The sequence below is a fragment of the Sus scrofa genome, chromosome 3, assembly GCF_054392235.1.
Source record: "Sus scrofa isolate SSC_HxYL_T2T_F1_AM1 chromosome 3, Sscrofa_HxYL_maternal_Yorkshire_Landrace_v2.0, whole genome shotgun sequence".
NCBI lineage: Eukaryota > Metazoa > Chordata > Mammalia > Artiodactyla > Suidae > Sus > Sus scrofa.
The window spans coordinates 16,831,271-16,858,846 of record NC_139385.1 but is presented as its reverse complement, the minus strand read 5'-3'; the positions used below and the strand labels follow the sequence as shown (position 1 = coordinate 16,858,846).

The 27,576-nt window shown below is 42.4% G+C and overlaps 3 protein-coding genes across 11 annotated transcripts in view; 2 read left to right on the top strand and 1 right to left on the bottom strand.

Annotated features, from left to right (window-relative positions):
• SEPTIN14 (septin 14) overlaps positions 1-2,875 on the bottom strand; it is a 37,802-nt gene extending 34,927 nt beyond the window's left edge. For 2 of the 3 annotated variants that reach the window (XR_014840317.1, XM_085016941.1), the window contains exons 1-2: positions 2,708-2,875; positions 1,519-1,587 (exon numbers count right to left, since the gene is read on the bottom strand). Coding sequence is in view for 1 of the 3 variants with exons in the window: in XM_085016941.1 (XP_084873067.1) it covers positions 1,519-1,572 (54 nt within the window). In the remaining 2 variants the exon portion in view is untranslated. The remainder of the gene's footprint in view (positions 1-1,518; positions 1,588-2,707) is intronic. The other variant, XR_014840318.1, reaches the window with a different exon arrangement.
• The window catches only part of LOC106509673 (olfactory receptor 7A17), a 73,449-nt gene extending 66,488 nt beyond the window's left edge, over positions 1-6,961 (top strand). The window contains exon 3 of one of the 2 annotated variants that reach the window (XR_014840328.1): positions 5,989-6,961. The gene's annotated coding sequence lies outside the window, so the exon portion shown is untranslated. The remainder of the gene's footprint in view (positions 1-5,988) is intronic. The other variant, XR_014840327.1, reaches the window with a different exon arrangement.
• Positions 6,962-8,871: 1,910 nt separating this feature from the next.
• Positions 8,872-27,576, top strand: part of ZNF713 (zinc finger protein 713) — a 32,883-nt gene continuing 14,178 nt past the window's right edge. For all 6 annotated transcript variants that reach the window (XR_014840316.1, XM_085016937.1, XM_085016940.1 and 3 more), the window contains exons 1-3: positions 8,872-9,099; positions 21,311-21,743; positions 22,327-22,412. Coding sequence is in view for 5 of the 6 variants with exons in the window: in XM_085016937.1 (XP_084873063.1) it covers positions 22,329-22,412 (84 nt within the window). In the remaining variant the exon portion in view is untranslated. The remainder of the gene's footprint in view (positions 9,100-21,310; positions 21,744-22,326; positions 22,413-27,576) is intronic.

Here is a 27,576-nt window from a genome sequence, read left to right as displayed (position 1 = left end):
AAAGACAATATATACATATATACATATATATATATATACATATACATATATATATACACACATATATATATACACATATATATATATACACATATATATATATACACACATATATATATACACACATATATATATATATACACACATATATATATATATACATATATATATATATATGGCTGATAGAAAAATGATAGTAGAATAAACCATTCACTTGGAAATGTAGCCATGAGAAAGAGAGGAAGGGAAAAAATTGATAGTCTGATGGTTCAAACTAAGATACAGGAAACCATGCACAATTGGAGGAAGAGAAATAGCAAAAAGAGAGCCATTGGTTAAGTCACAAAAAACACACTACTTACCATAGCACAATATTCATGTATCTGTTTGACATTTTGGTTAAAAATAGTTCTAAATTCCAGTTTTTATCCATTCAGACTTACCACTCTCTTAGTATAAAATTTTATGTGAATTATTATGTTTTCCCCAGTATAGAGGCTCATCTTAAAATGGAACTTAATTCAATCTCCCACTCAATAACTAAAAAGCAGCCAACCAGCCACTTCCTAAAGTGACTTCATTTAAAAGTTATTTATTATCAGTACCTAAAGTTCTACAAGCATATGCATCAGAGTAGCATTATTCTTATCTACTGGGAGGTTCTGGAGTCTTCATTTGTTACTCTTTGGTGTTAAATAGGAGTAGTGTTTTGCACTACTGGAAAATGTCTGCAGATGCAAGAAACATGCAACAATTATTTAAACCAGCATTGATGTTCAAATCTAATCAATAGAAAAGTTAACTCATGTCCACACATTGCAGACATAAGCCTTGATCATTGAGGTCTGTATCAGTTTGCTGAGTCAATATTCTGAAACTATACAATCTTGTGGAAGTACAAAATGGGAAGTTCTGGAGTTCCCGTCGTGGTGCAGTGGTTAACGAATCCGACTAGGAACCATGAGGTTGCGGGTTCGGTCCCTGCCCTTGCTCAGTGGGTTAACAATCCCGCGTTGCCATGAGCTGTGGTGTAGGTTGCAGACTCGGCTCGGATCCCGCATTGCTGTGGCTCTGGCGTAGGCTGGTGGCTACAGCTCCAATTCAACCCCTAGCCTGGGAACCTCCATATGCCGCAGAAGCAGCCCAAGAAATGGCAACAACAACAACAACAACAACAAAAAAGACAAAAGACCAAAAAAAAAAAAAAAAAAAAACCAAAATGGGAAGTTCTTGTTAAAGATATACTCAACTGTGGGAGTTCCCGTGGTGGCTCAGTGGTTAATGAATCCGCCTAGGAACCATGAGGTTGCGGGTTCGATCCCTGGCCTTGCTCCGTGGGTTAAGGATCCAGCGTTGCCGTGAGCTGCAGTGTAGGTCGCGGATGCGGCTCAGATCCCCCATTGCTGTGGTTCTGGTGTAGGCCGGCAGCCACAGCTCCGATTTGACCCCTAGCCTGGGAACCTCCATATGCTGCGGGAAGAGGCCCTAGAAATGGCAAAAAGACAAGATATACTCAACTGTATCTTCATCATCAGGTATTTGTGTGGACATACGCATTGGTTTTTCTGCCATGTCAGACTGAAGGAGCTGAAAGCAAAGAAACAAAAACCTTGAAAACATCACTTTAAAAGGCTACATTCCTACAGTGTAATTTAGATCAATAAGGGAGTCTAACATAGGCATTATCCCAAGTTTTGGCTTTCAGTCCACACTACTGACCTGTTTTAAACTGGGGCTCTTTTGCTAGTCAGGCTTCAATATAATAAATAACATAATATTCAACTTATAACATACAGCAGTTATTTAATCATAAACACATGAAAAGCATCTAAAGAAAGATAAACCCCCAAAGAACAAAGAGCATTCTTCTTCTTTCAAGGGCTCTCTGGGAGTTCCCATCATGACTTGGCAGAAATGAATCTGACTAGGAACCATGAGGTTGCAGGTTCGATCCCTGGCCTCACTCAGTGGCTTAAGGATCTGGCGTTGCCATGAGCTGTGGTGTATATAGTTGCAGATGTGGCTCAGATCTGGCATTGCTGTGGTGTAGGCCAGCAGCTATAGTTCCAATCTGACCCCTGGCCTGGGAACCTACACAAGCCACCCTAAAAAAAAAAAAGGTAAAAAAATAAAGGGCTCTCTTGCCATGAGAAAGCAAAATAAGGAATTTTGCTTTTCTTTTTCACTTTTTTTTTCAGTGACATATAGGTGATTTGCAATATTAGTTTCAGGTGTACAACATAATGACTCAGTATTTTTATAGCTTATACTCCATTTAAAGTTATTACAAAATAATGGCTATATTCCCTGTGCTGTACAATATTTCCTTGGTGCTTATGTATTTTATACCTAGCTGTTTATGTCTCTTAATCCTGTATCCCTATATCACCCCTCTCCCTTCCCTCTTAAAAAGTGCTAAAAGAACCAGGAAGACACAATTACTTAACTTTCCAGAGTAGCTTATCAGGGAAGGCTAGGGTGTCAGAGTGTACTCACTGAAGGAGAATTGGGAAAGCAGAGCTTATAAAAGTCTAAACAACTCCCTTAGACATGGAGCCAAATTAATGACAGTTGTCATTTATGAAGCACTTTTTCTATACCCAGCAATGTGCCGAGAACTCCTTTAGTCCTCAAAGTAAATATGACACACCTGGTTGCATTACCATATACCAAAGGAGAAAATGCAGAATCAGAAAAAGTAACTTACTTGCTCACGATTTCAGCTGGGCCGCAGACACAGGTCTGAACTGACTCCAGAGCTGATGTTCTTTCTCCTGTCCCCAATTGTGGACTGATTGTTCACTGTGTTTGCAACAGTTGCACCAAGGGAGGAGAGGTGCAACAGATCCTGCTGTGCTGATTTCTAGGCAGAACTGCCTGAGAAGGACGTGCTACCCTACTTTTGAGTGTGACACAAAGATGCTGAGACTATAAGCCATGTTTTTAAAGGAAATATTGGTAATTCCTGTCATGGCTCAGCAGTAATGAAGCCGACTAGAATCCATGAGGACACAGGTTTGATCCTTGGCCTTGCTCAGTGGGTTAAGGATCCAGCATTGCTGTGAGCTGTGGTGTAGGTCGAAGATGCAGCTCAGACCTGGTGTGGCTGTGGCTGTGGCCTAGGCCAGCAGCTCTGATTGGACCCCTAGCCTGCAAATTTCCATATGCAATAAGTTCGCCCCCCCAGAAAAAGACAATAAGGTTGATTTTTAAAAAATCAAAAAAGAAGAGAAAATATATTTGAGTATAGCAAAGGGAAAAACAAGCAGAATTAAAGAATGGTGCTGGAGTTCCCACTGTGGTGCGGTGGGTTAAGGACCTTGCATTGTCTCTATGGCAGGGTGGGTCAATCCCTGGTCTGGGAACTTCCATATGCTGTGGGTGTGGCCATTAAAAAAAAAAAAAAAAAGAATGGTTCTGTACCATAGTTTTTTCACTGGATATATCCTGAGGATTATTCCACTTTAGTATATAGACTTACCTCATTTTTTCCCTAATGGTAAATAGTGTTTTCTAATACAGATAGTGTTTTGTTCTATGGTGTGGTTTAGTGTATATGAAGTGTCTATATTATTTAGCAAAACATTAACGATGGGCATTGCAATGATTCTCAGCCTTTAATTACAATCAACAGTAAACACTGAAACCACTGAAAAAGAGTTGTTTCTTTTCTTTTTTTTTTTTCTTTTTTTCTTTTTGGCCACAACCACTGCCTGTGGGAGTTCCCAGGCCCAGGATCCAACCCATGCCAACAGTGGCCAGATTCTTATCCCACTGTGCCACAAGGGGTCTTCTGGGTTGTTTCTTAACTTCTTATCCTAGCTCATAATTAAAGTTACTATAAATTTAAGGCACTCACGTTTCACTTATGCAGATGAAAAAATCTGGAGATTTAATGTACAGCATGGTGACTATAATTCATCATATTCTCCTGTATACTTGAAATTTGCTAAAAGAGTAGATCTTAAATGTTCATCCCCCGCTCCCAACACACACACACACACACACACACACACACAATCACAATGGTAACTATGTGAGGTGATAGATATGTTAGGTTGACTGTGGCAATCATTTCACAATGAATACATATTTCAAAACATCACATCGTACGCCTTAACTATATACGGTTTTTTGGTTTGTTTTGTTTTGTTTTGTTTTTTTGTTTTGTCTTTTTAGGGCCACACCCGCTGCACATGGAGGTTCCCAGGCTAGGGGTCTAATTGGACCTGTAGTGCCGGCCTACACCACAGCCACAGCAACACCGGATCCAAGCCACATCTTCAACCTACATCACAGCTCATGGCAACGCTGATCCTTAATCTACTGAGCAAGGCCAGGGATCGAACCCGCAACCTCGTGGCTCCTAGTCTGATTCGTTAACCACTGAGTCACCACGGGAACTCCAACTATATACAATCTTTGTCAATTGTATCTCAATAAAGCTGGCAAAAAGAAAAGAGTTTTAAATAAGAGTATCACCGTGTAACTGCTGAATTCTTGGCAAGACTGAAAAAGTAGGTTTGGAAACTAGAGATACAAATTATCTTGTATTTTGAAACCTAAGTAATGGTTCCTTAAACAAATAGAGGTTTACTTCTCTCACATAAATGTAGAGCGAAAGTTTACAAAGTATGGTGTCTGGACCCCTGAGGATCCCTGACCCTCTTTCAGGGGGCCCATAAGGTCTGTTTTTTCCCCCCGATAATACTAAGGTGATTTGCTTTTTCCACATTCACACTGATGGTTCCAAAGCAGTGGGGGGTAAAACTGCCGCTACTTTAATCAAGGTAGTAATTATACTGTATACAAGTATGAGTAAAACAGGTATGTGATTGTGAGAAATAGTAACTCCTTGTTTCATGGAACAACAATTTCAACTACAAAAACAACAGACACATACTCATTTTTTAGGCTTGGTTATTTCTAAGTTTCTTGAAAATGAATGAAGTGTGCTCTGTAACATGAAGGAAGGTAGCTGGAAACATAGGTTGTAAATGATCAAAGTTGAGCTTAAAGTTTTTGGAGCACTTGTATCCACCATCTTCATAGTTTCCTAATACAAATTTTCCCTAAAAGATTAGTGATGATATTAGCAAATACAAATTTGTTACATTGTATAATGAATCATGTCAGCAGTAAATAAACTAGGGTTTTCCCACCTCAGAAATGTCAACATTTGGAGTTATATAATCCTTTGCTGTGGAGGGCTATTGTGTGCATTGCAAGATGTTTAGCAATACCTCTGACCTCTACCCAGTAGTTGTCAGTAGCAACCCCAGAGTGTGACAATCAAACCTCTTTCTAGACATTACCAAATATTCGCTGGAGGGTAAAATCACCCCGCAGCTGAGAACCACTGAGTTAGGTAACTCAGAAAAAAGAGATTTTCCAAATGGTCCATGTGCGACATTACAAAGTCATGCATGAGTTCGAGTTCCATTTGGAGAGTGAGATAGACCAACAGATTTTAATGTAAAAACAAAATTGTATGGGAGTTCCCTGGTGGCCTAGTGGTTAAGGAGTCTGTGTTGTCACCACTGTGGTTTGGGTTTGATACCTGGCCCGGGAACTTCTGCTATAGGCAAGGTTTAAAAAAAGAAAAAAAAAAAAAAAAAAAAGGAAGAAGATAGTTCCCGTCGTGGCGCATGGGGTTGTGGGTTCCCATGGGGTTGTGGGTTCTATTCCAGGCCTCGTTTAGTGGGTTAAGGATCTGGCGTTGCCCGTGAGGCACGGTAGAGGTCACAGACGGGGCTTGGATCCGGCGTTGCTGTGGCTGTGGCGTAGGCCAGCATCAACAGCTCCAATTAGACCCCTAGCCTGGGAACCTCCACATGCTGCAGGTGCAGCTCTAAAAAGACAAAAAAAAAAAAGTATAAAAATGGTTTCAGATTCTATATTGCAACTAATCTTGTCAAGTTTTGGTAAAGTGTCAAAGAATACTCACAATTATGTGAGAAGTCTTATTAGGATTTTTTCCAACTACAGATTTATATGAAGCCAGATTTTTCTTCAGAAACATCAACTAAAACATATTTCGAAATATTGAATGTAGGAGTTCCTTCTGTGGTGCAACAGGATTGGTGGTGTCTTGGAAGTGCTGGAACGCAAGTTGGATCCGCTGCTGATTTCCCAGCCAGCACAGTGTGTTAAGGATCCGGCATTGCTGCAGCTTCGGCTTATGTCGCAACTGTGGCTCGGATCTAATCCCTGGCCCATGGAACTCCATACGCTGCCTTGGGCAGCCAAAAAAGAAAAAAAAATAAATTGTTAGTAGAAACAGATATAAGGCTCCAACTGCCCTTTTTTCTTTTTATTGTATTAAAAAATATATAACATAAAATTTACCATTTTAAGTTCAGTGGCATTCAGTACATTCACAGTGATGTTTGATGATTGACATTTGCAACCATCAGCATCGGCCATTTCCAGAATTCTTTTCATCTTCTCAAACTGACATTTTATACTCATTAAACAGTAAATAGCCATCTTCATCATCCCTCTAGCCTCTGGCAACAATTGTAATTTCTGTCAATATCAGAATTTAACTAGTCTAGGTATCTCATATAAGTGGAATCATACAGTATTTGTCATTTTGTGACTGAATTATTTCACTTTGCATGTCTTCAAGGTTCATCCATGCTGCAGATTTCCTTCCTTTTTAAGGCTGAGTTATATTCTGTAATATATATATACATGTATGTATATATGCCATGTATAAAAATATAAATTGTAATTCTATATATTTTAAATATATATAAATTGTATGGTTTTATATGAATATATGCCATATAAAAATGCAGATTATAATTATATTTTATTATTATAAATATTAATTATAGATTTATATATAAATATGTGCCACATTTTACTTATTCATTCATCTGTCAATGAATACAGTTTCTTGCAATTATTGGCTATTGTAATTAATGCTCAATAAACATGGGGATGCAAATATCTCTTCGAGATCCTGATTTCAATTCTTTTGGTTATCAACCCACTAATGGGATTGCCAGATCATATTGTAATTCTGTGTTTAATTTTTTGAAAAATCCCCAAACTTTTCCACAGCAGCTGTACCATTTTATATTCCCACCAGTAATGCACAAGTGTCCCGACATCATTGCCAACATTTGTACTTTGTGTTTTTTGTTTGTTTTTGTATTTTTGCCTTTTCTAGGGCCGCTCCTATGGCACATGGAGATTCCCAGGCTAGGGGTCAAATCGGAGCTGTAGCCGCTGGCCTGCGACAGAGCCACAGCAACGCGGAATCCGCTGCGTCTGCAACCTACACCACAGCTCATGGCAACGCCGGATCCCCACCCAGTGAGCAAGGCCAGGGACCGAACCCAAAACCCCATGGTTCCCAGTCGGACTCGTCAACCACTGAGCCACGACGGGAACTCCGATGTTGAACATCTTTTCATGAGCTTATTGGTCATTTGCATACCTCGTTTGAAAAAATGCCTACTCAAGTCCTTTGCCCATTTTAAAATTTGGTTGCCGTCTATTTGTTGTTGATTTATAGGAGTTTTTATATATTCTAGATATTAATCCCTTATCAGATTTTTTTTTCTACCCTTCAGTATTTGGAGTTCCCTGGTCAGGGATCAAATCTAAGCCAGAGTTGCAACCTACACCACAGCTATGACAATGCTGGATTTTTTAACCCACTTTGCTGCTGGGTCCCAGTGCTCCAGAGATCCTGTTTTGTGAGGGAACTCCTTCTATCAGATATTCGATTTGCAAATATTTTCTCCCATTTGATGGACTGTCTTTTCACTCTATTGCTACTGTCCTTTGTTGTACAAACGTGTTAAATATTGAAGTCCAACTTATCTTTCTTTTCTTTTCTTTTTTTTTTCTTTTTTTTTTTTTTTTTTTTTTTTTGTCTTTCTACCTTTTCTAGGGCCACTCCCACAGCATGTGGAGGTTCCCAGGCTAGGGGTCGAATCGGAGCTGTAGCCGCCGGCCTACACCACAGCCACAGCAATGCCAGATCCAAGCCACATCTGTGACCTACACCACAGCTCGTGGCAACGCTGATCCTTAACCCACTGAGCAAGGCCAGGGATTGAACCCGCAACCATGGTTTCTAGTCGGAGTTGTTAACCATTGAGCCACGTCGGGAACTCCCATTTTTTCCTTTTGTTACCTGTGCTTTTGATGTTATATACAAGAAATAATTACCAAAAACGATGTCATAAAGTGTCACTCATGTTTTTTTTCTGAGTTTTGTAATTTTCTCACGTTTAGGTTTCTGATCCATTTTGAATTAACTTTTATATATGCCGTAAAGCTAGAGTCCAGCATCATTCTCTTGCATGTGAATATCCAGTTTTCCCAACACTATTTGTTGAAAAGCCTCTTTCCCCCCACTGAATGCTAGCATTCACAGTTGAAATTGCAGTGGATTCGGTGGTGGAGAACATTTTGCATTCCAGTTAAAGCAAAATGTTATCATTAAAAGAATTCCATTCTTCTCATCAGTAGATCTGTATCACTATATTTTGTGTGTGTGTGTATATATATATCTAATCATTACTATTATATTTTGAGTTTCGTCAATATAAAATTGAGGAGGAGGGCGGTATTTCAGGACTGAGGAGAGCGACGACTTGTGTGGTCACCTTGGGGGCCGACCGGCACCGGATGAGGGAGCTTCTGATTGGCAGGAGCTATGGGAGGGTCCTCAGCGCCCCCTCCGAGAGGGCAGTGCTGTGAGGGCGGGGATGGGGGTCCGTCCTCCAGGGTCAGCGCTGCCCGGGTGAAAAGCAGACCCCTGGGAGCGGGTGGAAGTTCCCAGGCTGGCGCGTGGGAAGCGGTCGGCCCCGGGCGCCCCTGGCGCATGCGTATCGCGCAGCAGAAGCCAGCGCGGCGCGGCCGCCATTGCTGGAAGGCTTTCGTCAGAGCCCGGCTGGCGCGGGCGGCTGGTCCAGTCCCAGCGGCCCAGTCACTAGGCGTCATTGGCTCAGGCATCAGCGCCCTCATCACCCTCTCCCGCCTTGGTCGGGACGGGCGGCGGCGGCGGCGGCGGTGGTGGTGGTGGCGGCGTCAGGGGGCGGAGCCGCCCGGGGCGCCCTTTGTCTGTGGCGGCGGGTGAGTGCGGCGGCGGCGAGGGGGCAGGGAGGGCGGCCGCCAGGGGTCCCAGGTCCCAGGTCTCGGACGCCGCCCTTGCGCTCGACGCCAGCCCCCCAGCAACGCCCTCAGGCTTCTCGGAGACCCGGTTCCCCTTGGATAGGAAGGCCCCCCCATCCCAAGATCACAAACCTATTTTCCTCAAGTATCTTCTGCTATTTATCTTTGTATAGACGCGGCGTGTATCATTTTTGGAAAGTTTTTACCCATCTCAAGAGTATTAAAGCATGCAGCTTTATTTTCTTCTGATATTTTTAAAAGAATTTTAAAAATAGCTTCTTTTTTACATTTTTGCGTCTATTTTATTGAGTATTAATTTTCTGATAAAAGTGTTAGCTAGGACTATGCCTACTTGCCCGGTGATCTTGCCGTCATCTGTTTTCCCACTGAATTCAAATGACACTTTAATCCTATTCTACAGGCGTGTATATATTCGGATCTGTTTCTAGACTGTTTCATGGCTCTCACAGTTTCTGTATTGATACCATTTTGTTTTAATTTAAAATGTTTTGATATGTGGCAGAGCAGATTCTCCCTTAATTATGTCCTTTGACCTAATGAGCTTTCTATTTCTTTTACTTATTTTAAATTGCGGGAAAAGATGATTTTCTAAAAGACAGAATTGATCATGGCATTTAGTAGGTATTTTTATTAAATGGACAATGTTTGTTGAAAGTCGCTCTAGTGCTAACAACTTTTATATGTTTCCCTGTTGCCATCAGGATAATGTTTTAGTTTTTTCTGCAGTGCCCTCAAAGCCCTTTATGACCTTAATATTGCATACTGCTTTGCTTTCCACCCTTGCACTTTATGTTCTAGCTGCACAAGACTACCCAAACTGAACACAAAACCCTCTGTGGAAAATTCATTAATTTAATTATATCAAAATTTAAAAGTTTTGTATTTGAAAAGAACAGAAGGCTAAAAAAAGACACATGAAGAAAGTATTTGCATATGTGTTAGAGAAAAAGGGTCAGTGTCCATCATATGTAAAGAGACTTGTGGAAAAAAGAAAAGTGGGCAAAAGATATGCACTGGCAATTTATAGAAGAAATACAGGAAACCAATAAAGAGAGTGCTTAATCTCACAAGTAACCATATAATGCAAATGAAGACCAGGATATTTTTCATATTAGACTGGCAAGATATAAAAATATTGGTAATACTGGAGTTCCCATCGTGGCGCAGTAGTTAACGAATCTGACTAGGAACCATGAGGTTGTGGGTTCGGTCCCTGGTCTTGCTCAGTGGGTTAAGGATCCGGCATTGCCGTGAGCTGTGGTGTAGGTTGCAGACGCGGCTCGGATCCGTGTTGCTGTGGCTCTGGTGTCGGCCGGTAGCTACAGCTCCAATTCAACCCCTAGCCTGGGAACCTCCATATGCCACAGGTGCAGCCCTAGAAAAAGGCAAAAAGACGGAAAAGTATATATGTATGTTGGTGATACAAAGCGTTTGGGAAGGTGCAAGGGGGAAGGGTGCAGATTATATAATTGAGGAAGTATTTTGAATGGCAGTATTACTATACCCACCGAATCTTAAATGAGCTCACTCTGTGGCTCAGAAGTTCTGTTCTAAGAGCTGTCCTACAGAAATACTTCCATGGGTGCACAAAGATGTTTATTACAATATTGTTTGTAATTTGAAAAATAGGTACAGCCTAAATGTTCACTACAGATGTGGTTAAACATGTGGTAGATACATACAGTGGAATATTGTGGCACTATGAAACAGCATAAGGAAGTTTATTATGAAGTTAACAGACTGGGAAAGATCTCAAAGACATTTAGTGAATAAAGGATGATGCCAAAGGATGAATATTAGGTATGATGTTCATTATGTTTAGTATGTGTGTGGCTATATTATGTATTGTATTACATATGTAAATGTACATTATGTCAATTATGTATATTATATATTATGTATGTTCATAGAATGCACACCAAGTGACTAACACTGTTACCTCCAGGGAGGGAAGTGGAGTAGAAGAAGAGTTGAAAGGCACTTAGCATTTTTCTCTGTATACACCCAGGTTTTGTGTACTCATGTTTTTATGTAGAATGTGTAAAAAAAACTTAGCATATATAACTTGTACAAGGAAAAAGTGCTCAAACTTTCACACACACCTATACAGGGGGGAAAAATACCTAGATATTATAACAGAAATTTTTAAAATTAGCTTCTTTAATTTTCAGTTTCTTTTTTAAATTAGCTTTTTTTAAAAAGCAGCAAAATTGTGGAGTTCCCGTCATGGCGCAGTGGAAACAAATCCACCTAGGAACCATGAGGTTGTAGGTTTGATCCCTGGCCTCGCTCAGTGGTTTAAGGATCTGGTGTTGCTGTGAGCTGTGGTATAGGACTCGGCTTGGATCCCGAATTGCTGTGGCTGTGGTGTAGGCCGGCAACTGTAGCTCCGATTCCACCCCTAGCCTGGGAACCTCCATATGCTGTGGGTGTGGCCCTAAAAAAGAAACAAACAAAAAAATCAGCAGCCGGAAAAATGTACATAGGGCAGGGGCCAGGAGAGACAAACTTCCAGTTGTGTTGTCCTCTCTCAGTGAACTTGTGCAGGCAGTGTTTTAATTCTCCCAGCAGTGATGTGTGACAGTCCGTCTGCTGTACTCTCAACCAGGAAAGCTCATCTAAACCTGGTGTCCAGACAATTTATTGGAAGTTGGTTATACAGGCATGGCCGATGACCCATTTTGCTGACCTCTGGTCTTCACGTCTTCCAGGGAAGTGGCAGACTGATACCACGTGGTCCAGGGTTCCCACCATAAATCCCATTGTTAGCATAAACCTTCTGACCTGTTCCCAGTCCTCAGGTAAACAGAGACACTCTTAACAGACTGGATGTTCCATGGTCTTATCGGTTATCTACCAGGAGCCAGGCCACGGTCAGACCTTTACCTGGACCATCCAGACCTGCTCAGTTAATTCTTTACTACATACTGTACTGTGTAATAAAGAGCTTTCGCAGATCAATAGGAAAAAGACAATATTCTGGAAAAGTGGACAATTGACACAAAAGGGTAATTTATAAAAAAAAAAAAAAGTCTAAAAATATTAGAAGTTCTACCTCAGGAGTTCTTTTTTTTTTTTTTTTTTTTTTTTTGTCTTTTGTCTTTTGTCTCTCTTTGTTGTTGTTGTTGTTGTTGCTATTTCTTGGGCCGCTCCCGCGGCATATGGAGGTTCCCAGGCTAGGGGCTGAATCGGAGCTGTAGCCACCGGCCTACACCAGAGCCACAGCAACGTGGGATCCGAGCCGCGTCTGCAACCTACACCACAGCTCACGGCAACGCCGGATCGTTAACCCACTGAGCAAGGCCAGGGACCGAACCCGCAACCTCATGGTTTGTAGTCGGATTCGTTAACCACTGCGCCACGACGGGAACTCCACCTCAGGAGTTCTTAATGTGGCTCAGCGGGTTAAGAACCCGACATCTGTGGGGATTTGGGTTCTATCCCTGGCCTCACTCAGTGTGTTAAGGATCTGGGGTGTTGCCATAAGGTGCAGCATAGGTTGCAGTGTGGCTGTGGCTGTGGCATAGTTCTGAAGCTGCAGCTCCGGATTTAATCCCTAGCCTGGGAACTTCCAGGGTCTGGCCGTAAAAAGGAAAAGATAAAAAAACAAAAAAAACCCCAAAGTTCTACTTCACATGTTATATAAGAATTGCATATTAAGACAGCAATTAAATACTATTTGTGGATTTGATTTTGAAAGAATAATACCAAAAGTTCCTGCTGTCACGCAGTAGGTTAAGGATCCAACTCCAGTAGCTCGGGTCACTGCTGAGGCACAGGTTTGATCCCCAGCCTGGTGTAGTGGGTTAAGGATCCAGCCTTGCCCCTTGCTGTGGCATGGGTCACAGCTATAGTTTGGATTCTATCCCTGGCCCAGGAACTTCATTCTGCCGTAGGTACATCCTAAAAAAATTAAATAAATAAAAAGACTAACCTAACATAGGCTAATGGTCACTCTCATACATTGTTGATGAATATATAAAATGATACAAGCTTCCTGAACATCTTTGCCTGCCTTTTGACCCAGCAGTCCCACTTCCAGGAATTTATCCTAAGGAAGTTGTCAAAATTATGCCAAAACTGTACAATGTTTGCTGTTGTTGTAACAGGAAAGGAAGGAAGGGAGGAAGGAAGCTCAATGTGTATTAGTAATAAACTTATTAAGTTCCTTTTGGGTACTGCATACAATGGAATACACTATGAATCTGTTTTTTGGTTTTTGTTTTTGTTTTGCCTTTTTAGGGCCGCACCTGCGGCATATGGAGATTCCCAGGCTAGGGAACCTACACCACAGCCCCAGCAACGCAGGATCCAAGCCACGTCTGCAACCTACACCACAGCTCTCAGCAACATCGGATCCTCAACCCACTAAGCAAGGCCAGGGACCAAACCCACAACCTCATGGTTCCTAGTTGGATTTGTTTCCACTGTGCCACAAGGGGAACTCCCTGAATCTGTTTTTTAAATGAATGTTTAGATTTTTGTTTTCTATCACTTAGTGATATATACAATATTATCAGTTAAAATCCAGGTTTCCAAAAAGAAAATTATACACGTATTAATAACATATACCATATTGTAATGTCTGTATATGTGTGTGCGTAGAAAAAACCTGAAAGGGTACATCCCCCAAAAAGTAACTGGTTATCTCTGATGATGACATTATAGGTGATTTTCTTTATGCTTTTCTATATTTACTAGAATTTTTGTATTAATATTTGTCAGAAAATAAAACGAAGGTGTTTCCACAGTATAGAAGGGATGTGGAGACCACTCTAGCTGCAGTGTGAAGATGTTGGACGAAAGCCAGGGACCAGATAGATGAGTGTGACTTTGTAATCAAATTTTGTCATCAAGGTGAGAGCTGATAGTAGGCTGAATCAAGGTAGTGGAAGTGAAGATGGAAGTTCACTAACTATTTAAGGAAGTAAATTTACCAGGATTTGACTTGATGCAATGATAGCCCAGTAGCAATCAGCACACCTCATACCCAGATTTTTTTTTTTTTTTGTCTTTTTTTCTTTATAGGGCCACACCCTATAAAGGTGGTTTGAAGGCTAGGGGTCTAATCGGAGCTGTAGCCGCCAGCCTATTCCAGACCCACAGCAATGCCAGATCTGAGCCGCGTCTGCAACCTACACCACAGTTAACAGCAATGCCGGATCCTCAACCCACTGAGCAAGGCCAGGGCTCGAACCTGCAACCTCATGGTTCCTAGTTGGATTCATTAACCAGTGAGCCACGACAGGATCTCCCAGATTTTTGTTTTAAACACTTCTCCCAGAAAGTTCCCATCGTGGCGCAGTGGTTAACGAATCCGACTAGGAACCATGAGGTTGCGGGTTCGGTCCCTGCCCTTGCTCAGTGGGTTAACGATCCGGCGTTGCCGTGAGCTGTGGTGTAGGTCGCAGACGCGGCTCGGATCCTGCATTGCTGTGGCTCTGGTGTAGGCTGGCGGCTACAGTTCTGATTCGACCCCTAGCCTGGGAACCTCCATATGCCGCGGGAGCGGCCCAAGAAATAGCAAAAAGACAAAAAATAAATAAATAAATAAATAAATAAATAAAATAAAATAAACACTTCACCCAGTAAATGGAACCAGGGCTCCTTGGAGAAGTAGTTGATTCTAGGGAGGGTACATACAAGAGCTTGGAACATCTTAATGGTGCCAGGAAGGGCTCAAAATTAGAGGCTACTCAAAATAACACAGGCGCCTCCTAGGAGTTCCCATTGTGGCTCAGTGGTAACGAACTGACTAGTATCCTTGAGGATGTGGGTTCGATACCTGGTCTTGCTCAGTGGATTAATGATCCAACATTGCCATGAGCTGTGGTGTAGGTAATAGACTTGGCTCAGATCCCTATTGGCTGTGGCATAGGCTGCCAGCTGTAGCTCCTATTCAACCCCTAGCCTGGAACCTCCGTATACCACAGGTGCCCTATAAAGCAAAACAAAAACAAAAACAAAAAACCAGGAGCCTCCTAATGGTCAAAGCTGGAACAGTTTGTGCAATAAAATAATGTTTTGTATTTTAACTCAGAATAAAACAAATATCCATGGATCCATACAGATATAAATAAATAAGTAAAAGCTAAGAAGCAACTTTTCCTTATGGAAAATTCCAATGAATAATTAGTAGGAGGAGTTCTCTTGTGGATCCAGCATTGTGACTGCAGTGGCTTGAGTTGCTGTTGTGGCACGGGTTTGATCCCTGGCCCAGCAACTTGCATTTGCTGTGGGCACAGACTAAAATAATAATAATTAGTAGGAAAGAGGGAAATCACCATTAGACAAACACCATATTAATAATTGTTGCAGTGGATGGAGTTCCCGTCGTGGCACATCAGAAACGAATCTGACTAGGAACCATGAGGTTTCAGGTTCGATCCCCAGCCTAGCTCAGTGGGTTAAGGATCTGGTGTTGCCTCAAGCTGGGGTGTGGATCGCAGACGTGGCTCAGATCTGGCGTTGCCGTGGCTGTGGCGTGGGCCGCTAGCTGTAGCCCCGATTCAACCCCTAGTCTGGGAGCCTCCATATGCTGTGGGTGTGGCCCTAAAAAGCAATATGATAATGATAATAAATTTAAAAAATGGTAATAATTGTTGCAGTGGGGAAACCTATTAAACACCAACGTTAGCAAGTGACAATGGGTACTATTACCATTCATAAGATATATCTACATCATAAGCTCACTGATATGATGCAGTAGGAAAGACACAGCATCACTTCTATGATATTCTTGCCAAAAATCTCAACTTCATTCTAATTGTGGGAAAGCATCAGACGAACCCAAATTGAAGGTCATTCTAAAAAATAATTCATCCGTACCCCTCAGAGGTATCAAATTCACGAAAGATAGAAAATCCAAGGACTCATTACAGATTGGAGGAAACTCAATAAAAAATAACAGCTAAATGCCATGTGGGATCCTGGATCAGAGAATATTACTGGAAAAACTGGTAAAAATTGAATAATTTGAAATAATAATATTGTGCCAATGTTAAGTCTCTGGTGTTGATGATTATGCCATGGTTATTTAGAATATTAACATTAGGACAAGGAAAATGGTATTTTGAGAACTGTGGGAGTTCCCATCATGGTGCAGTGGTTAACGAATCCGACTAGGAACCATGAGGTTGCCAGTTCGATCCCTGGCCTTGCTCAGTGGGTTAAGGACCCGGCGTTGCTGTGGCTGTGGTGCAGGCCGGTGGCTACAGCTCCGATTGGACCCCTGGCCTGGGAACCTCCATATGCCGTGGGAAGCAACTCTAGAAAAGGCAAAAAGACAAAAAGACAAAACACACACACACAAAAAAAAACTGTGTACTACTTTTGTAGCTTTACAAAGTAAGTTCAAAATAAAAAGTTAAAAAACCGAGGAACAAACACCAGAACCCTTTCACTTACCCATTTAGCAAATATTTATTACCTACCTGCTGTGAACCACGCACTGGGCCTTGAAATGAGGATGGTTAAGTAAGACAGAACAGATTCCTGCCTTCGTGGAGGTTAACATCACACAGTAGTGAAGTGTAAAGAAAGATGGATAACTGTACAGTAATTACAACAATAAAAAGTGTGACCTAAAGAAGGAAGGTGTGGAGTTCCCATCATGGCTCAGCAGAAATGAATCTGACTAGTATCCATAAGGATGCAGGTTCAATCTCTGGTCTCGCTCAGTGGGTTAAGGATCTGGTATTGCTGTGAGCTGTGGTGTAGGATTCGACCCATAGCCTGGGAACTTCCATATGCCATGGGTACAGCCCTAAAAAGACAAAAGAAAAAAAAAAAGGAAGTAATGAGGTTACTTGGTAGGTTACTTTGATAGGACTGGTGTGGTGTAGGTCGCAGATGTGGCTCAGATCTGGCATTGATGTGGGCTATGCTATATCCTTTCTCTTCCGCCTACCATTGGAAGAAAAAGGATATAGCATAGCCCACTGAGACACAAGTAAAGTAAAGCAAGATGCAGCTGTCAGCAGTATCAGATATGGTCAGAGCTCAGGAAAGTATGAAGTGGAGTTCCCGTTGTGGCACAGTGGAAATGAAGCCAACTAGTAACCGTGAGGTTGCAGGTTTGATCCCTGGCCTTGCTCAGTGGGTCAAAGATCCGGCTTTGCAGTGAGCTATGGTGTAGGATTCAACCCCTAGCCTGGAAACTTCCATATGCCATGGGTGAGGCCCTAAAAAGACAAAAGAAAAAAAAATAGGAAGTAATGAGGTTCAAGAACGGCAAAAGGGAGTCGAATTGCATTCTTTTTTTTTTTTTCCTTGTCTTTTTTTTGCTATTTCTTGGGCCGCTCCCGAGGCGTATGAAGGTTCCCAGGCTAGGGGTCAAATCGGAGCTGTAGCCTCTGGCCTATGCCAGAGCCACAGCAACACGGGATCCGAGCCACGTCTGTGACCTACACCACAGCTCACAGCAACGCCGGATCGTCAACCCACTGAGCAAGGGCAGGGACCGAACCTGCAACCTCATGGTTCCTAGTCGGATTCGTTAACCACTGCGCCACGACAGGGACTCCCGAATTGCATTCTTGACCAAAGCAATTTCAGTGGAGGGCTGATGGCAGAACAGAAGCAAGATTACAGAAAATTGAAAAATAAATGGGCAGGTGAGGAAGTAGAGACAAGTATTGACAATCCCTTGAAGAGTTGTGGCCGTGAAAAAAGAAAGAATGGTAGTTCAGTCAAGTGTAAAGCCAGTGAAAATTTTTAATGTTTGAGAAAGACATCAAATGATTTTAAATGATGATAAAGAATCAATAAAAGAGAAAGATCTATAAACTAGAAGGTAGGTGCTAGATTCATACTTGTAAGGAGAGTGGAGAGAATGAACTGATTCCAGGGAAGAAATACTGTGTAATGCCTATTCCTGGGCCACTGATATCTCCAGGGGTGCTATTTCATGAGATCTAGGATAGGACCAGCGAATCTACTTTTCAACAAATACCATGATTCAAATGATCTTCACACCACACTTTGATAAACACTGCTCCTTTTTCTATTCCCTTGCCCTATCTATTAAAACACTACTCCTGGAGTTCCTCTTGTGGCTCGGCAGAAAATGACTAGCACCCATAAGGACGCAAGTTCATTCCCTGGCCTCCCTCAGTGGGTTAAGGATCCAGCATTGCCGTGAGCTGTGGTGTAGGTCACAGACTCAGCTTGGATCCGGCGTGGCTGTGGCTGTGGCGTAGGCCAGTAGCTACAGCTTGGATTCGACACCTAGCATGGGAACCTCTACATGCTGCAGATGCAGCCCTAAAAGTAAAAAAAAGACACACAAAAAAAACCCCACTACTACTGCCTTTACTTTTTCCCCATCCAGCTTAGAACCTAGGTCTCCTGATTCACAGTCTAGTGTTTTGTACAATAAGGAAGATTTCACAAGTGGTTCAGCCCTACTCCAGTGAGTGACTGAAGTAGAATGATGGTGAAAATCATTGGGATAGAGGATGCAGAGGAAGTGAAAGTTTCCTACTGATAGTTGTTCTGAATTCTTGCTTGCATTGAAATCACCTGTTGGGCATTTAAAATAATATATGTAGGGAGTTCCCATCATGGCGCAGTGGAAACAGATCTGACTAGGAACTGTGAAGTGGCGGGTTTAATCCCTGGCCTCGCTCAGTGGGTTAAGGATCTGGTGTTCCCGTGAGCTATGGTGTAGGTCGCAGATATGGCTCGGATCTGATGTTGCTGTGGCTGTGATGTAGGTCGTCAGCTACTACTCTGATTGGACCCCTTGCCTGGGAACCTCCATGTGCCTCGGGAGCGGCCCTAAGAGGCAAAAAAATAAATAAATAAAAAAGTAATGTATCCCGTGTTGCTGTGGCTCTGGCGTAGGCTGGCAGCTACAGCTCCGATTAGACCCCTAGCCTGGGAAACTCCATATGCTGCGGGAACAGCCCAAGAAATGGCAAAAAGACAAAAAAGAAAAAAAAAAAAAAAAGTAATGTAGATGCCAGACTTCATCTCAACAAATTCCGATTTAGTAGCTCTTAGTAGAGCCTGGCTATCTATCTATCTATCTATCCATCTGTACTCACACACACACACACACACACACACACACACACACACACACCCCTACACACCTGTAGTAAATTTTTAAATTTGGGCTGAGTCTAATCCATAGCCCAGATTGAGAACCACTACATGGTCAGTGAAGTTCACTCAGATTTTTGGAAAAGCTTGGGGTGAAAAGGGAAAGTGTTAACGCTCAAAGTTATTTTTTCATCTGAATTTATTATAATTCTATTATTCCTTAAGCAATCAAGGGAATATTTTACTTTCCAAGCCATCATGGTTACTTGTTTGAAAAAGACTTTGGCAATCCTGCAATCTTTTTCTCTGTAAAGCTCAACGTGTTGGTTATATGAGAAATGGCACAGTTTGGAGGTTGGGAGTGGTTTTCTTTTTTGTCGTAGATCTTTCCAGTGTAGGAATTAAAAGGTAAAGTTATGAGAAGAAAGGGGTCAAGTTTTTCAGAAGGAAAAGAAAACATGGAGTTCCCGTCGTGGCGCAGTGGTTAACGAATTGGACTAGAAACCATGAGGTTGCGGGTTCGGTCCCTGCCCTTGCTCAGTGGGTTTACGATCCGGCGTTGCCGTGAGCTGTGGTGTAGGCTGCAGACGCGACTTGGATCCCGCGTTGCTGTGGCTCTGGCGTAGGCTGGTGGCTACAGCTCCGATTCAACCCCTAGCCTGGGAACCTCCATATGCCGCGGGAGCAGCCCAAAGAAATGGCAAAAAGACAAAAAAGACAAAAAAAAAAAAAGAAAACATGTAGCAAAAAGGGCTTTAAAATATACTAGAAAGAGCCCACGGCTAAATGAGAAGACTCGGTGTTCAGGAACCAGCTCCTTCACTCATCTCTGTAATCAGAGCTTCAGTAAGCCAAGAAGTCATTAAACTCAGAATCCTTCACTAAAGCAAGGAATTGAGAACTAAATCAGCATTTCCAAAGGTGTATTTTATAGAACCCTAGTCCCATCAAATGCCGTAAAAATGTTCTCAGACTAACTGTATTTTAATGTAACATAATATATTCCTCCCCTTGGTTGAGGAACAGTTGTGAAAGAGACGCCCTTCCTACCTAATGTGACAAGTGCAGTTTGTGTTGTAAATAAATGGTTTTCACGTGATTGGGTTTTAAACCTCAGGGTATTTTTGAAGATTTTACCTGGCTCTTTAGACCATAAGACCTTTTTAGAGCTTTTGTTTGGTAAAATAAGCACTTTTTCTTAAAGTGCTTTTAAATTACTCTTGGAAGATATGCCTCGTAGTGAACTGCCTGTAAATGTTAGATTCGAGCCATGTCTTGGCTTGAATGGTTTCCTTGTCTAACAGAGCCATTCCACTGGAACTGCAGTTTTCTTTCTTTCTTTTTTTAGTTACTTCTCAGAAACAGCGTAATTCTTCATTTCTGTCACTAGCTTTTCAGAGAAGTTTTTCAGGTTTACTTTTTGAACAGAAAACGAATGTATTCTCTCATGGTCATTAATAAATCAATACATTTTACTCTTTTGTTAGTATTGGTAAAATGCTTGTTTTTTCCTCTTTCTGCGGAGAAAACCACTGTATCTGAAAGTTGTTTCTCTAGGCAAGAACCACATGTTTTCTCATATGAGAAAAGGGTGGAAGAGGACTGATGGTGAGTTTGTTGTAGTCTGTTCATCTCTGCTTTTTGTAATCTGAGACATTCTAAAATGACTTTTGATTGTTTTAAAGGAATCCCCATCTTACAGTGTTCTATATATATATATATATATTTTTTTTTTTTTTTTGCTTTTTTGCTTTTTTTAGGGCCACACCTGTGGCATGTGGAAGTTCCCAGGCTAGGTGTCTAATCAGAGCTGCAGCTGCCAGCCTACCCCACAGCCACAGCAACACCAGATCTGAGCTGAGTTTATGACCCACACTACAGCTCACGGCAACGCTAGATACTTAATCTACTGAGAGAGGCCAGGGATTGAACCTGCATCCTCATGCATAATAGTTGGGTTCATACCATTAAGCCATAATGGGAACTCCAATGTGCTCTTTCTTTATGAATCTATAGCTTGTGTGTCTCTTTATAGACTCTGTAGGTCCCTAGGTGACCAACACTGCTGGATTTCTTCTGCTGACACTGGTGCATCTCATTACAGGTGCTCAAGCCGAAATTGTATCTCTCAAGATCCCTGCCAGGAGCCAGATCTGAATATCGTAGTCTGGACATGAAAGATTAATGCCTTTAGGGAAAAAGCCAGTGCAATAACCACCTTCAAGAGCCTACACGTATCAACTCTGCATGAGCAAGGCAGGATTCTGAGAGTGGCTGCCCCTGGGAAGCCAAAAGCATTCTTACACCTACCCACTGGCTCCTGATGCTCTCCTGAGATGAGGCACCTTTAAAACCTGGGAGTGCCTGTCTCCCATAAGGTGCTGGAAAATCAGCCTCCAGGGACTGCCAAGGATACTGAAGCTGTTAGCTCCGGTCTATCTCTTGACTGTCATGTTAGAAGAGAACAAGGCTTTGGTGACATTGCAACTTAAGAGCTGCAAAGAGGTGTAGTCATCCTGGTGGAGGACGGAATCCAGGTATTCATAAAAAGAAGTGAAAAGGGTGGAGTGAAATCTCCTTTCTCTGTTAGAAGGATCACCTTAAAAAGAGTAGAGGAGAGAAGATCTTTGGAGGTTGAGTTTGGGGATGAATTTATCCTTTTAAAGAGTACGAATACGTCCTCAATGTATATTCTCTGCGTCACCTCGTCTCAGTGGTTCTCATCTCCCACTTAGAATCACTTGGAGACTTCGGGGTTACCCAGGCTCACCCCAGACCATTAACTCTGAATCTCTGGGAATGGGGACTAAGCATTGGCATCTTTTAAAAATTCCCCAGGTGTGTAGCCAGGGCTGAAACCCACTGAGCTCTTTTGAGCCTCCCTTATGTCACAACTAGTGGAGTTGTCCCACAGAGGAGAGACAGTCCTGCGTTAAATTCCTTTGTGTGATAGAGAAACAAGAATGTCACGGTTAAGTCACTCAGCCTTTAGGCCTGTGTATGTCTTAGAGGGCTTCTCTCTGAACTCTTTGCCATCCTAATACAAACCAAAAGCTCCAAGGTTTATGTTTCACCCTTAATGTCATATATTGACAAGATGCTTCTTTTCTCTTTTCCTAGTGATGCCTTCTCAGAATGCTATACTTTCCCAGCAGGGAAACATGGAGAAGGAAATGAATGTTGGATCACAGATAGTTAGGTCTCAGGTAAGTTCAGTTTTACTCTCCTCTGAAATGCTATTATAGTTCTCAGAATATGGGCATTTTTATTTTTCAATTCTCAGAAGTGGTAAGCTTCCCCAAATCCAGAGCCCTTGAGACTCTTGTGACAGGTGCTTATCTCTACAGGATGTTTCCCATTCACTTTCTGTGCCCTTTATAGCGATTCTCTCCTTCCAGCATTGTTACCAGATCATGCACTTAGGTCTGTGCTAGATGTTTTAAAGGCAACTCAGGAAGCCATAGGCCATCTCTTCATCACCCTTCACTTAAACAGCTCACTAAAATTTATACAACAACTGCCCTTCTGTCTGCAGACAGTGATCGACAGCCATGTCACTGCCACTGGTTGGAGGTAATGGGGTTATTAACCTGAGGACATCTGCTGTCACAAGTTAATGTTTATCAAGAATCTGTGGAATCTCTTCAAAAACCTATTTAAGCCTGTTGTTACAATTTGATTATTTTGTAAACTGATGAGGTGTGTGACAAGTTATTTCTGTGGAAACTAGTTCAGTGCTTTGAAAAGACTCAGTAAATGCCAATCATGTTTTAAAATATTGCTCTCGGAGTTTCCGTCGTGGCGCAGTGGTTAACGAATCCGACTGGGAACCATGAGGTTGCAGGTTCGATCCCTGCCCTTGCTCAGTGGGTTAAGGATCTGGCATTGCCGTGAGCTGTGGTGTGGGTAGCAGATGCGGTTCGGATCCCGCGTTGCTGTGGCTCTGGTGTAGGCCAGCAGCTGCAGCTCCGATTCGACCCCTAGCCTGGGAACCTCCATATGCCGCGGGAGCAGCCCAAGAAAAGGCAAAAAGACAAAAGATGAAATAAAATAAAATATTGCTCTCAAATTAGGTGTGAACAGAACTGTGCTAAAACACTGAAGGACAATCATAAAGATCTCAGAGGGTTCTATACCAATACTATTTCCTAAGAGTCATTTGCCTGTGCTGTTTTAATGAAACAAAAACTGATGCATTATGGATATGGGCACTCAGTTGTTAAAATCACTCTCTTAGAAAAGGTTTGGTTTCATATCGAAAGATGAGGGAATAGGAGTTCCGCCATGGCTCAGTGGTTAACAAACCCACTAGCAACCATGAGGACTCAGGTTCGATCCCTGGCCTTGCTCAGTGGGTTAAGAATCAGCGTTGCCATGAGCTGTGGTGTAGGTTGCAGACAAGGCTGGGATCCCACATTGCTGTGGCTGTGGTGTAGACCAGTGGCTGAAGCTCTGATTCGACCCCTAGCCTGGGAACCTGCATATGCCACAGGTGTGGCCGTAAGAAGGCAAAAGACCAAAAAAAAAAAAAAAAAAACCACAAGGGAATAAATGTACATTTGTGTACTTTAAATTAAAATGAGTTGCTGTTGGCACAGCTTGTCTCTGGAGGCACTGGTTTGATCCCCAGTCCAGCACAGTGGGTTAAGGATCTGGCATTGCTGCAGCTGTGACATAGGTTGCAGCTCCGGCTTAGATTCAGTACTTGGCCTGGGAACTTCCATATGCCGTGGGTGTGGCCGAAAAAGAAAAAAAAATTTTTCTGTAGCAAAAAAGAGGAAATAAAAATGTGCATATAAGTGTATCTTCTCCTTTGAGCAAAAAGAGATTTTGAGGCACAGGAAGGATAAACTCAAGTCTAATGAGATTGGAAGGGAGTAGGGTGAAAAAGAAAGAGGAAATGGGGGGAGCAAAGTATGGGAGGAGAGCCTAAATGAAGGGCTTGGATGGGAGTAGGGTGAAAAAGATAGAGGAAATGGAGGAGCAAAGTATGGGAGGAGGGCCTAAAACTAAATACAAACATAAACAAAGTGAACCAAACTGTGTTTCAAATTTCTGATATAACCACACTGAAAAGGAGTTAACTTATGAACTCATATAGTTATCCTCAGGCTAAAAGCAAAACAGTTCTAGGAGTTCCCATCGTGGCGCAGCAGAAATGAATCCGACTAGGAACCATGAGGTTGCAGGTTTGATCCCTGGCCTCGCTCAGTGGGTTAAGGATCTGGCATTGCTGTGGCTGTGGCTTAGGCCAGTAGCAAGCAGCTCCGATTAGACCCCTAGCCTGGGAATCTCCATATGTCATGGGTGCGGCTCTAAAACGACAAAAGCCCAAAAGAAAAAAAAAGAAGAAGAAGAAAACAGTACTGAATTCTCATTTGTAGGCTTCTTTGGTGCAGAAGCATGTGTTAGCAACATCGAAACCACTTTCTTTACATTTTAGGATTGAGCAAATAAATATACTGTGAGTAATAAGAGCCAGGCTTTTCATTTCAGAGAAAGGAATTATAGATATGAAAAGAGAGGATAGAAGGAACCTTGCCACGTTGGATTAGAATTAGTGGTATCAGTGTGGACTAAGACATTTTGGGGGTTTTATTGTTATCGTTGTTGTGCTTTTGCTTTTCAGGGCCACACCCTTGCCACACAGCCACAGCAATGCAGGATCCGAGCCGTGTCTGCCACCTTTACCGCAGCTCATGGCAACGCCGGATCCTTAACCCACTGAGCGAGGCTAGGGATCAAACCTGCATCCTCATGGACACTGGTCAGATTCGTTTCCGATGTGCCACAATGGGAACTCTTCAGAGGTTGTGTGTGTGTGTGCACGCTTGCACATGTATACATGCATCATTATATAGATCGATATCTATGTCCATCTATCTATCTAGATCTGGATATGTATTTCCCAGATACAGCCCTTGAGAGAGCCCAGAGATAATGATATTCCAGTAGCATGGAACACATCTAGTCTCAGATGATGGCTTCTAAGTGCCATTCACCATTAAAAGACAGACATGCCACTCAGTATTTGACCAACAGAGCAGAACATAACAGACTACGACCCTTAGGTCCACTGGTGGGAAGCAGAGCTACTCAGTATTTGACCATTAAAAGGAATCAAGGATCCTTTGAGAAATGGCTGATTCCAGGTGTGGGGCAGGAAAAGCCCCACACAAGATGAGCCTTGAAGGAAGAACATCTTTCTGCCCCAAATAGTAAGGAAATACGCAAAGAATGATAGGTATATTTCAAAAGGACACAGAAGCCAGTTTGAAAGGGCTTCTCCTAGCTAAATCTAGGACAATCTGAGCATTAAAGCAGTGATAGTGGAGTTCCTGTCGTGGTGCAGTGGTTAACGAATCCGACTAGGAACCATGAGGTTGCGGGTTCGGTCCCTGCCCTTGCTCAGTGGGTTGACGATTCGGTGTTGCTGTGAGCTGTGGGGTAGGTTGCAGACGCGGCTCGGATCCTGCGTTGCTGTGGCTCTGGCGTAGGCCGGTGGCTGCAGCTCCAATTCGACCCCTAGCCTGGGAATCTCCATATGCCGCGGGAGCGGCCCAAAGAAATAGCAAAAAGACAAAAAAAAAAAAAAGCAGTGATAGTAAATGATTATAACTTTCTGAATAAAAAATAAATTATTAATGTTAACATTGGTAGTAATGGAACCAGTCAACAATGTGTACCTCCTGACAACTACTCACTGAGAAGAAAGAACCCAGCACCGCTCCTGGCTTATTCTTGTGCAAGTGCGTAGTGTGAATCTACTCGTGATGAGGCATTGGACAAGCCCAAATTGAGGTTTGTTCCACAAAACAACTAGCCTGTACTTTCAAAATGTTCCCAAATACAAAGACAGACTGGGGAACTGTTGCAGTTTAAAGGAGACAAAAGATACATGACAACCAAAAATCTAGAGTTTTTTAAGTTACAAAGGCCATTATTAGGACTTTTAGTGAAGTCTGAATAAGTATATAGTTTACAGCAGTAGTGTGTCAGTGTTATTTCCTGGTTTTTATCAGTGTTCTGTTGTTATGGAAGAGAATTCTTGTTTTTAGGAAATAAACGCCAAAATTTTTAAGAGTAAAGGGGCATCATGTCTGCACCTTACTTTTAAATAGTCCAGAAAAATTAGAGAACAGGAGAGGGAGGGAATTTATTTTATTGTTGTTGAAATTTTTAAGTCTGAAATATGTTGGAGTTCCCATTGTGGCCAAGTAGGTTAAGAACCCAACTGATATCCATGAGGATGCCAGTTCGATCCCTGGTCTCACTCAGTGGGTTAAAGGATCCAGTGTTGCTCTGAGTGACAGTGCAAGTTGCACATGCAGCTAGGATCTGGCATTGCTGTGGCTATCTATGGTCTAAGCCAGCAGCTGCAGCTCTGACGAAACCCCTAGCCTGGTAACTTTCATATACTGTAGGTGTGGCCATTTAAAAAAAAAGTCTGAAATTACATAAAAAATTTTAATAACATTAAATGTTAAAAACATTAATGAGGGAGCTTTTTATGTTCTAATATGTCTAAGATGGAAAGATTTCCATCATTAAAGGTTAAATTTAAAAATAGTATATGCAGGAGTTTCCTGGTGGCTCAGCAGTTTAAAGACCCAGCGTTATCACTGTTGTGGCTTGGGTTCAAGCCCTGGCTCAGAAACTTCGACATGCCAAGGGTGCAGCCTAAAAAAAATTTTTTGTTACGTGTGTGTCTTTTTAGGGTCACACCTGCGGCACATATGTTCCCAGGCTAGGGGTCAAATCAGAGCTGTAGGTGCTGGCCTACACCACAGGCACAGTAACACCGAATCTGAGCCACATCTTCAACCTACACCACAGCTCATGGCAACACGAGATCCTTAACCCCCACAGTGAGGCCAGGGATTGAACCCGCATCTTCATGGATACTAGTCGGGTTCATTAGCGCTGAGCCAAGATGGGAACTCCTCCATTCTGAAGTCTTATAGCATGACTTTTCCATGTTTTTTTTGTTTTTTTGTTTTTTTTGTCTTTTTGCCATTTTTGGGGCCGCTCCCGTGGCATATGGAGGTTCCCAGGCTAGGGGTCGAATCGGAGCTGTAGCCGCCCCCCCTCCACCACAGCCAAAGTAATGCGGGATCCGAGCGCGTCTGCAACCTACACCACAGCTCACGGCAACGCCGGATCGTTAACCCACTGATCGAACCCGCAACCTCATGGTTCCTAGTCAGATTTGTTAACCACTGCGCCACGATGGGAACTCCCCATGTATTTTTTTTTTATTGTTGATGATACGAGAGACTTTCCTCTGTAGCAAACTATAAAAAGCCTAAAACATGTATCATTTTATGCATGTTTTTGTATCTGTCTTGAAAGATGATAGAAAAGGACTGG